Genomic DNA, 12,242 nt, shown 5'->3' on the forward strand with positions numbered 1-12,242 from the left:
CATGCTCCGTGTCTTGTCGTCATCGTTTCCACCCACTAAAATGGTGGCGTCTCCCCAGAGCTCGTCTGCGAGCAGATAACTTGTTTTTAAATCAAGATGTTGCTTCAATAAAAGTGTTAACACTATCACATCTACTGTGCTAAATGACGAATGAACTTCATCTTGATAAATCACGTGATCGATATATGTGTGTCCCGCAGCTGCCACGGGGCGAGCATATAAACGGCAAATCGGAATGGATCACGTCACATGTAAACAGGTGATCAGAGATCTTTATTCGGAATGATTTCAAATCGGAATGACTAAAAAAAATCTCCATGTAAACCCGGCTATTGAGACAGCTTGTCATTAAACCGCAGTAAACATTTGTCACAGGGCGTAAAGAGTATATGCCTGTTTTGTCGTATTTATTATCCGTCTGTTTCTCCACCGTACGTTGTGTTCAAATATCCATTAAAATACAACAGCGACACTATTTGTTTGCCCATTTATGACATTTCGCATCGTTTGTGAGCACTAATCGAAATGGACTATGTGGCCGTTTCTAAACACATGTGTAATTGTCTTTTTCATGCTCAGTTTGACTTCACTTCAACTGGCAGTAAACAACTTGAAGCTTCTTGTACAAAAGAATTGTTCACAATCGGCCGAACTGGTGGCACTGAACTCGACTCCACAACTTTTAAGCAGCAAACAAGGCCTAATTTCTTGAATTGTTGCTCACAAGTCAAACACACACACACACACACAAAAGGAATCAGCTGAACGAAAGTTCGTATCTTAAAAACTTGCAAGTCAGGTCACTTGTATCTCAAAGCACAGCTCTCTGTCTATAGTGACAGTCTCATTTTGGAGACACCAGTACATCAGCGAAAGGCTGACTGTGCGACAGAGAAAGGAGGCTGCCTGCTGCGCCACTGTAAGGGTCACAAGATGGGAGTTAATCCTAGTGGTTCTGGTCAAACGGGTCAAACAGGCAGCAGTAATTGAATCCCGCTCAAAAATGTGGCCTGAACAGCAAAAGATGAAAAGGAGATGGAAGAGGTCACTCAGCCACCTTGCAGGTGAGACTGCTCTCGTTTTCATTAATAACAGCCCTGATCCCATCTTTTATGTTCAAAAGCTAGCAAACTTCATTTTTTCCCCCTGGGCATCAGCATCATGAAAGCCTCCATGGTTGGGAACATCAGCAATGGGCCACAGAACAACACAGCTCACCATTAAAATTCCTCGCTTTGAGGTTGTGTTTAAAAAAAAAAGGAAGAAAAGAAATAAAATAAAGAAAATCAAGCTCAAAAGTGAGTAGAGTTTTGTCAAGCCAAGTAGGTAGGGAACATTAGCAAAAAGGCATGATTAAATAGAGGAAAGCACAATGCTTTCTACTTGGCTTGAAATGGAAGCAACCAATCACCTCTGTGCAGTGGAAGATAGTACTTATTTGCCATCAACTTAGTGTAATAAACTAAACGATTGTCAAGATAGAGATAAGCCATCTAAACATTTCGACCCGAGACTCCTGAGTATTGATACAACTTGTATGCAAAGAGAACGCCAATAAACCCCAGCATGTTCTTAAGTGCCTCATGCGGCGCGGCTTGCTCACTACCTACAAACCTGCCTATTTTTAAACTCAGCCTGCCTCCCACACAGGAGCGGAGTGTGAAGTGGCTTATAAAGGAGCCACATGGTCAAGGGAAAGTCACATGTTGATATAAAAAGGCATCATGTGGGGCCAAAAACAACAGAGCTAATAGACTCCCTCGCGTTATATTAGCCAAGCACAGCAGTGAGCTATGAGGAGGCAGCGGTTCAAGAGAAATCCAATTGGAAATTATAATTTAAGTCTCCATAATTACATAATCATACCATTTCAATGATACATTTTGATCGCTCGTACTCACATTAGTAACTCATGACAAATCAACATCATAAAAAGAAAAAAAAAAGTCTTGAACGTTGTATCACTTTACTCTAAAGTCGTAGGAAATACTACGGTACTTTGATGAATTCTAAAATTCAGTCTGTTTGTGTATTCCGAGTTCTGTGCTATGAAGCTATACCAAACATTATAATGGTTCACAGTGTGATTGAAGCTTGGGGGGGGGGGGGGGGGGGATGAAGGAATTAGTATCAGCCTAGGGAACAATTTCTGCATTTCTCTCAACACTGACGACTTCTTTCACCACAGCCGTGCTCATGTTAAGCTTATTAGTCACCCTGGATGCCATCTTGCTAGCTGAGGCTTCCGACACTTTCTGGTGGATGCTTTACACACCTACTCACAGCCGTGAAAGCGAATCCCTGCAAATGCAAACACTCAAGCACGGTAGCTACCACTATCAGGTACTCGAGAGGGAACGCACACAGGAATATGAACTTCATATCCCGCCATGCTAAATGAGGTCAACATATTTTTTGACATGTACTGGTAGTTATGCTGATCAGAACACAGCACATTCAAACAGAGCAAATTATAATGTTTAGACTCATGTCCATAATTACCTTGTCAAGCAAGCAGCATGCTATCAAGTCAAAGCATGCTGTTCCATCAACATCGAATACTTTTACTTTGATTCAAAAGCATAATGACATTAGACGAAAGAAAGTTGTCAACTTGTCATACATGTACACAAATATTTCTAAAACAAATTAAACTTCAGTTTGAACCCAAAAAATGGTCATAATATACAACCAACCATTTGCACCATTACCTTTTTCATGAATTTACTACGGCGTAGATACACCAATGCTACGTCGAAAGTCGGATCGATTTGGAATGCGTCGGGGGAGCCTTTCCAGCAAATTTAACATGTCGACCACATGACGAAACGGCGTTGGGGCATTTGATCATCACAGTGATTGACTTTTAGCTAGCAAATCAGCGCACGGGGCAAAAAGAGGAAGTGACGAACGTGGATAAACAGTACTGAGGGAAAGCCTGGACCATTTCCAACCCCCCACTCAATTTGCACATCGTCACCCTGCTGTACACTCTGCATTTGAATAGACAATGTCTGACTGGACAGAAGATCGAAAAGATGACTTTCTCTTTGGTTCAAGAGACCGGCATTGAATGATATTACCATTAAAGGGTATGCCGAAAAAGGTATAAAAGCCAAACTATGGCATGACATGGGCACACGACTGGATATAGCAGGTAGGATTTACTTTTATACTTGAGAAGTATAGCAACTGTTTGTAATTAGTAAATATGCAAAAGAATCATAGCATTAGCACAGTTCAGTTGTATTTAACTTTTATGGTCAATCTTTTTCATTTAATCTCAAAGTGAACTGTTTGTTTTTAATACATGTACAATTTTTATATAACTTAACATTTATTTTCTACATTCAAGCAGAGCCTAACTGTTCAAACTGTACAATGTTACAGTAGATAACGTTAATATTATACTATTTGTGTCAAATGTTGGATATTATGGACCTCGGAGGCCCCTATAGGAAAAAAGTTCCCCACTGCTCAAATTAATACATGCACAGTACATTAACTAAATTAGTTTGCACAATTCTGCCAGTTATACTGGATGTAATAGAAGAAGTTGAATAAAGTTATTATGAACTCATATTGTGTAACTATAATTTAAACTGTGCCGTAATTTAGACCTTACGAGCAGTTTGTTTCATGCATGGAAGATTAAGAATTTACACATTATAAATCGCTGACAAAATGTTGCTGCGAGTTTAGTTCTAAGTACTCTTGACACCCATTTCTATTTGGCCCTCGGAGCGGCTCAAGGCGTCAGGGCTGTTCACAGGCACTGCGTGTTTCACCAGCCAAGATGGCTTCCACATTTTTTCTATCATGATTAATTATGGTTTCTGATGGTAGTACAGTGAGAAAGTGTAAATTATTCCCACATTTGCTAGTGCCCTCCGCGCAGTCACTGTTGTGTAGGAAGATGCTATTGACGCCATCCATGGATGCCGACCAAAAGGCATCTACATGGGGTGGCAAACTCTAGTGATTATTAAGCGAGGGGGGGGGGGGGGTTCTGTCAGCTGAACGTAGTCCAGACTGCCAGTTGACAGGGCCGGATTTTCCAGTATGGAAGAGTCTTGTTTCAGTGGGCGAAGCTGGGTGTTGGGAGACGAGGAGGGAGGACTGCCCAAGGCTTGGAAGCTTGAAAGAGAATATTTCAAACAGACAAGCACCGTCTGTGTTCCAATGTCACCAGCCCACCCGTCTGACAATCAGGGCCATGTCATCACTTGGGCTCTGACTAATTCAGGGAACACTCTTAGTGGCTGCTACAATTACAAAATATATAATCCGTGTGCCAGCAAAGTATACTGGCAGCCAGAGCAATTAAATGTTCTTCCATTAGATGGCAGGGTTTATAATGGTCCAGTGCATCCACCTGTTGCCATTAATAGAAGAGAGTAGGCCATGGCATCCTGCCAGGAGTTCAGCGTTGTGTTCAATTAAACAGGTCCAGATTTTATCATGAGTAAGTCTTTAGTCAGTAAACTGATGAGATCATCGTTGTTGTGTGTGTGTGTGTGTGTGTGTGTATATTAAATCCTCGATATGTCTTTTAAAAATGCATTGTGCGCGCCGGACTGACAAGCTTTAGTGTTGAAGTGGTTTATATACAAAATTTTAAAAAACAAACAAAAACAAAAAAAACATCTGACAGATCATTTTGTACGTGTTGATATATTTAGTGCTGTCACAGAGAATGGCACTTATAATCACAATGCAGAAAGTGTTATCAGAGGAGGTACAGGTTTATGGTTCAAGGGCTCGTCCATTCATAGAGAACAAGCTCAGCCTTTCTGCTTGACACACTGATAAAGACAGCACAAATAAAACAGCTCCAGCTTTGCCTCTCCCCAAGGGAATAATATATCACCCATCTGAATGTGGCACATATTGAATCATTTCCAGCGCCGATGATTCATTTGAATAAATCAGCCTCTTATTTTGCCAACTTTAACTGATACTGAAATAAAAAAATTATTTTTTTAATGTGGTTAGATCTAAAGAAGGACAGGTGTAGAGAGAGTGTTCTATAGGAGTGGTAATCCTTATCCCCTTTCAGGCAACAATTAATGACTACAGCAATAATCTTGGCATATATGTTGTCGCAATTCCTTTTTGACTGTCAACCACAACCTGCCTTTCTCACATAGACAGAATCCAGGAGGATATGTTGCTGCAGGCAGACAGGATTTTATCCTGGATTTGCATAAATGTACAGCAATAATTCAAGAAATACCTCAGACAGATTGTTGTGACCCAATAGGTATATTTTTGTTCCTATAAATTATGAACTTGCACCAATCGACAAGATCAACCGTAAAAGCTTGGCCTGGAATCTGCCTCACACAAATATTTGATGAGGAAAGAAAAAAATAAAACTTTCAATAGCTTTGACAAAATAAACGAAAATCAAAGTACAGATGTACAGGATCAGCCTATCGGCAAATGTAAACAAAACAAAAAGAAAATTCTGCATCTTGTGCAATGAAAGAGGTTATATGCACATTGAAGCAAATAGACACACACACACACACACACACACACACACAAATCCCGTTGAGCTGAGCACAGATAGCCTAGCAGGCCTCCAAGGCACAATTAGGATTTCACGGAAGGAAGAAATCTACATTCCTGCACACATGAAAAAAGACTTTTTTTTACCTCCCTACAACAATATCAACTTTTCATTTAAGGAAAAAAAACCTGAAATACCACTCGATAGGATTTGGACAAAGAAATTAAAAATGTAATCTGTAGTTAAAGAAAAAAAATATGATGGTTGAGGAAAATCCAGTCCTCTTAAGACACCCAGGTCCAATCAATTTCTTCTATTGGCTGTGACATGAAAAGAAGCAAGCACTCATGGTTTGCTTGGAGTGCTCATCTGTGTGGAGCTGCTGTGTTCAATAACGTTTTATATATACGGGAAGATACAATTTAACACAAACACCGAATATTCAGTCAAAATTTCAGGTCACTTTCCGAAAAGTTGCAATCGTTGCATTGCATTTTTTTTTATAAAACCACAAATTGGATTTACTACCACCTGGGCAAGGTGGGATGAGGAATACTTTTCATTAGCCATCAATTTACATACACAAATATATTCAAACAGATAAAAACAATTCAGACTAATAACTATGATTCTTTCTGTACTTTGCGTGAACTTGTGCCACGATTCATTGGACCCCCATCATCTCCACTTTAACGCAGACAGACATGAGGCTAAATACCATGTCAGACTTCAGCCACAATGAGCACATGTAAACTTCACTTTTACTGATGCAATGAGCCAACACTTTACCCCTGAGGCACTTCCACAGAGCACAAGGACAAATAAGGACTCGAGCCGGATTTGAGTTTGACCGGGACCTTTGAGCTGCCTGCCTGCTCACTGAAATTGTGTTTTAAGAAAAACACATTGGAACAGTCACTGCGGATATGCAGATTTGTGTCACGGCGAAAGAAAAGGTTAGACGCATCATCTACACTATCTGAGAAAAGCCCTAATCTCTAGCAACGGCATTCAGCTGCAGTACTTCATGTCATCGCCCATCATCGATAGCTCTCCTGACATTCCCAGAAAGAAAGAAAGAAAGCATCCTGCAAACACCTACTCTGTGAGCTTTCGTTTCAGCTCCAAACCTCCAACACCATAGTGTGGGCAGTGCTGGCAGAGCCGAACCTAAGAACACTGACTGCGTGCAACAGTTGGACTAATGACTGAATCAACAAAATATATAATCAAAAATGAAATGGCCTCACAGCGGGCACGGCTCTGCGGTGGAGAAGCAGGTTGAGCTGTGCCCACATCTCTCTTATTCAACAGCACAAGATGTCCACAAAGACTTGAAGGTCTTAGTGCCATGAGGAGTGCTAAGCTTTGAGCTTCAGCCACTCCAGCGTCAAGAAGAAATTAAAAAAAAAAATCACTTTAATATGTTAAGAAGATTAAGATGGATAAATGTCGAGATACATGTTTTGAAAAGCCACCTAAATCTCTGGTGTTTTTATTCAGGGAGGGGTGTTGTGTGAGTCAGTTGAGGTGATCAACAAACAAGCCCACTAAAATTCAATGTGATTGGCTAGTAGGAATGGAAGCTTATTAGAGATTTCACAATTTAAGCTTCTTGAATCTAAAACCATCCCACCTTTTGCTTAATAATTCATAAACATCAACCTTTAGGACAACAAAACCATGGTAAACATACTGGTCACAGTGATGCTCAAGAGCCGTCTTATCCCGTTTACGCTGATGCTCTACAGTCGTATTTGTGTAGGTCACAGTTTGCTTTGAAACTGTTAATCTGCTGCGGCAAGCATGCAAAAGCACCGAATGGAGGAGGAGCAGGTGGCTATAGTTGAAAGATCTCCCAAACGAAAAATAATTTCTTCTTTGAGTCATTCGAGGTAATTAAATCAGGTATTTTGTTACATCAAGATAGGAGGTCGGGTTTGTACTGATTTCAGAGTGTTGCTCTGAAAGGAAAGGAAGAATGAGAACCAGAACGAATAATGTAAGTGGATTACCAATTAATCTGCACATCATTTTCTTTGCTTCTTATGTACAGATAGACCAAGCAATTTTATCATCGACCGTCCTTACGTTAATCAATGCATCAATGGGCCTGATTGCTAATTTGCTAGCACCACTTCCAATGTCAAAAGATACCATAGCAATTACACAAAAGACAGGAAAAAGCACTTTAAATGGAAGAATCTAAGTTGTGAGAATTATTTCCCCGCGAAAAACTTTCAACAAAAAAAAAAAAAAAAAGGAGCGTAAACATCTTGTTTTATCTGCCAAATGTGTATTAACCTGTTTTTCCCTTACACTCGTTCAGAGTTAAGACAATAAGAGCACTGAGGAGATGAAGGGGAAGGCATTATGGAGCGTTAAGCATAATGAGCAGCCCCGAAGCTGTTCTTAGAGAAGGTGAATCAGAGGATTGGGACACAAGTGTAACTAAACCCTGTGCCGGACCACAAAACATTTTGGGCAAAGTGCCACTAAGCCATGCATGTGTGTCTTAAAGTAAACTTCATATGATCACTTCACTTCAGGATTACGCGCTTGTAAAAGAAAAGAGGCTGTCAGGAGGAGAAAAATAAATAAATTAACCCAGTTTTAAGCATAAGCACCACAGTAATCCTTTCCCAAAGTTTTGTCTACATTTAGTTTTTAAATCAGTTATTATGCAAACTATGAACACAAGAGTTTAGATGAGGACTGAAATGTTCAACACAAGGAGTAAAGTTTTGATATTTTGGGTCACGTCATCTGATCATATTAAAAAGGAACGTCTTAGCATGACAGCATCATCGCGCAGTCGATAAATGATTGCCTGGTAAATGTTACGTTTCTGTACTTCTTAAAAATAGAAATTTAATCTTGCATGTTTATCCAAGCATCAGTTGCACAGTATGAGTTTGAACAGAGCTTACCATCAATGTATATGTATTGAAAAGGTAAGACTTCCCGTATGACTACTGAATAGCAATCAGGAGGCACAGGTTCATGTTTTATATCCAATAAAGACCAGCCGTTTTCTCCAATTTCTTTGCTATCAACCTCAGTAAACTTTCGGAGCAATTTTTATATAAGGATTGCATTTTATCATGACATCACCACTCACCAGTAGACTTATTCCTCATTTGTTTCAAGTAGGAGTGTAAAAATGCAATTCTTATTTCTGATATAGTTTAGATGTGAAGCAAAATAGATTTACGGTTACTATCCATTGAAGTTACTGACTAATTGGCATTTACTGAATGGGGGGTGGGGGGGGGGGGGGTTGTAGACATCCAGTTAGGATTTGTAATGGTCTATTAAAAAGCTCAATTTCATTGACATGTTACTATTCTCTCACTTATATATATTTTCAAGAGATGACAAAGACGATAAAGTGTGATGATGATTCTCAGAACCGGAAATGGAACCCATGCAACATGGTAATAAAGCATCTGGATGCTCAGCACAACAACAAAAATAAATATCAAGCCTGTATTCAAGTCAATTTAACCAAGCAGATGCCAACATAAACACACTGCACACCAAAAACTGATATCTGATTAGATTCTCAGGATTCCAGGTCCTGTTTAGCCACAAAAAAATTGGATCTCAATGCCGTTTAATCCAAAGCCATCTTGGAATGAGACAATCTTTGGAGGAGAGATGTCAGGAAGACAGTAATCCACTTTTCCTTCGCAAGCTCATCATGCCTAATGTCTTAGCGATTGTCCAGTTCAGTCGCGTTTGGCCTTGTCACACGTGTGGCGGCGTGCTTTAAACATTACAGTTCGTGATTCACTTGTTGAGCCGAACGTACCATGTCTAAAAAGCCTGCATATTAGCTAACCTAGCTAAACAAAACAAAAAAAGCCAAGTGGTCCTATAAACTTGCAATTTTTGAGCTCTTCTAGTCCTAACATGGGGGCCCGATTAGGAATCCTGCATGGGTGGACGTGTAGGCTTTCCTGGGAATGACAGGGTCTGCGCGAGAGGAACCCCACCCTCGCGTCTCCGGCATGCCAACACGGGGGAGAGTGGGCAGCACGGAGACGGCAGGCTGCCGTGGGCACAGCCAGGCTTAAAGCTGCCCTGTCGTCATCAGAGGCTCGCAGAAAAGAACGCAGAGATTCACCAAAACAAAACACACACACACACACACACGCAAATAAGAGGAGGGGGATCGTTGCATTTAAATCCTCTCTCAACGCCCCCACGTTTTAGCAAAGCATAAAAATCATTCACAGAGAGCGAAAAGCAGAAAAGACAGAGACAGAGGAAAAAGCGCTATTAGAAGCTCAAGAGATCATCATATTGAGGCAGCTCTAATCACACTCGTGTTTTAAAACCCTCATTCCATCCATCCAAATGTCTACCAAAAGAAAGGCAACGTTCGAAAGCCCTTTTGGCTTTGATCCCGACTCAAACGCCTGTGACTTTAAAGTTTGTGTCTTCGAGACGTGTTTACGACTTTTATGATAGGAACAAATGCAACCAGTGTTAAAATAAAGCTAGACTTTTTTATCTATTTCACTTGCTTGGGATATCATTTAGTCTTTCTGGATGTGAACTGTAGGCCAAAGTAATAAACACACCTCTGCGTCTATAGACCAAAGCAGGGGTGGCCAAGTTCGGTCCTCGATAGCCCCCTATCCAGCCTGTTTTCCATGTCTCCCTCCTTCAGCGCAGCTGAATCTAATGATCAGCTCATCAGCAAGCTTTGCAGAAGCCTGATAACGATCCTGATCATGAATCAGGTGTGTTAGTGGTGAGAAACATAGAAAACAGGCTGGATAGGGGCTCTCGAGGACTGAACTTGGCCACCCTTGGACCAAAGTAATAAAAACACCAAGCCTCATCTCTAATCATTTCTACGACTATCATTCTTCTTTTTTTGTTACATTTTTTGTTTCACTGTTACCATTTTTATTTCACATCTCACTCAGTGGAATATTTTCAATAATTTGTTTAGCATTTTATGAGTTGATCTTATTCAGATTTCAAAACAAAACTTAGAAAATAAAGAAATAAAAATGTATTAGTAAAAACACTTTTTGAAAACACCAACATAAATGTAAACTGAAATCAGCTACTAATAAACTGTAAAACTTTATAACATAGCACACAAGTATAACACACTACATTTGTTAACAAGTGACTTGTATGGAAGCTAACCAGTGTGTGGCAAGCTAGCTAGCTTGCTAGCTAGCAGGAGAGGCTAACGTAGCAGTCATCGTAGCATCAGTTTTGCTCTTTGCTCTCTTGTCCAAGACCGCAAAGAGATGACACTCAACTGTCTAAAAATACAAACCAGTTCTTTGTTCATAAAAACAGTTGGCAAGACCTCAAGTGAACACCTAATCCTACCAATTTAAAAGCAGCTAAACATGTTTCACAGTAACTTCCTGTTCACATTCATCTTCTCATTTCAACACAAAAAGAAAGTGAAACAGTCAAACCATTGATTCTGGCTGAAATGAGGTCTCGTCAGGTGAGCATGCGATCCTCACATGCCAGTCAACATGAAAAACCCAAAGACAATTTTTCCACAACAATTGTGGTTAGCTCCAATTTCAAAGCGTTGGACTTAAGAGGTTTCGCCGTATTTAGAGGCGTGTTTATAGGCCTTAGTGCCTATTGCACTCCATTACAATTACTCAGCAGGCATGCCTCCCTTCTCAGCATTGAAGTGGGTGTAACAGTGGGTGGATTCAAGCCGAAGCAGCCACTATTCTGTACCGCTGCCACAGGTTTGCGAGGCTGAGTGGCAGAGAATAGCAGTGGCACGTTGACAGAAAGCGTGGTGGACTGGCACAGCAACAATACAAGCGACAATCACAGCCCTTCAATTGCGCCAATTTGCTCGAGTGTCAGGGAAACGGGGGGGAAATACATTTCAAAGCAAATAAAGTTAGTATTGATTTCTTTTTACGTGTAATGCGTTTTGCTGTCTGGTCATAACTGCGAATCAGTCCACACAGTATTATAGGACTCATAGATCAAATGGTGTTTGGGCAATAGATCATGTTCAAACTGAACTGCTTAGCTGTTGAATCCACAGAGGAGATCCTACATCCAGTTGGATTTCAATTGCATTTTTTCATGTCAACTTCAATCGGGCACTTTAATGCTCTCAATTGGTTGCAACACAAAACTAGGATTAGAAAATTACACTTGTGCTCATCTTCCGAGTGCAGCAATTGTAGTCAAGTGCAAAACATTTTACTTTACCCTACAGTCACCTGAAAGATTTGACAGGGCACAGTTATCATCTGACTTCTATATTTCTATGGTGCTTGGATTGTGGGTGAGCTGGAGCCCATCACAGCTGACTTTTGTCAAGGGACGGACGGCTCACACACACACACACACACCCAGGACTGGTCGCCAGCCAATCACATGTAATCTACAAACAACCTTTCACACACATATTCACACCTACGGGCAATTTAGAGCTTCCAAACAACCTAACATGCATGTTTTTGGAATGTTGGAGGAATTGCACACAGTAGAAATGAGCTGAAATTTGCACCTTGGACATCTCAACTGTGAGGCAGAAATGTTAACCCCGAGCCCCAACCTACTGCCACTGTCTAATTCTAACACAAGCATACATCAACTAAAATTTTAAACTAGATCCGAAATAAAACAGACATTTTAAACTGATTCACTTTTTTTTTCTCAACAAATTAGCCCTGCATTTGAAAAAGTATCCTCCATAACATTTAGACTC

At 40.5% G+C, this 12,242-nt stretch overlaps 1 protein-coding gene across 4 annotated transcripts in view; it reads right to left on the minus strand.

Moving 5' to 3' along the window:
* Positions 1-12,242, minus strand: part of pebp4 (phosphatidylethanolamine binding protein 4) — a 53,235-nt gene that overhangs the window by 39,226 nt on the left and 1,767 nt on the right. Inside the window, exon 1 of one of the 4 annotated variants that reach the window (XM_086075063.1) lies at positions 10,969-11,101. The exons of the other annotated variants lie outside the window; for them this stretch is intronic. Within the exon in view, the coding sequence (XP_085931189.1) occupies positions 10,969-10,971 (3 nt within the window). The 5' untranslated portion in view covers positions 10,972-11,101. Of the gene's footprint in view, positions 1-10,968; positions 11,102-12,242 lie in introns of those variants that run through there. 4 annotated transcript variants of the gene reach the window in all.

Source organism: Leptonotus elevatus, chromosome 5, assembly GCF_054856555.1.
Source record: "Leptonotus elevatus isolate MCC_2025b chromosome 5, RoL_Lele_1.0, whole genome shotgun sequence".
Classification (NCBI taxonomy): Eukaryota; Metazoa; Chordata; class Actinopteri; order Syngnathiformes; family Syngnathidae; genus Leptonotus; species Leptonotus elevatus.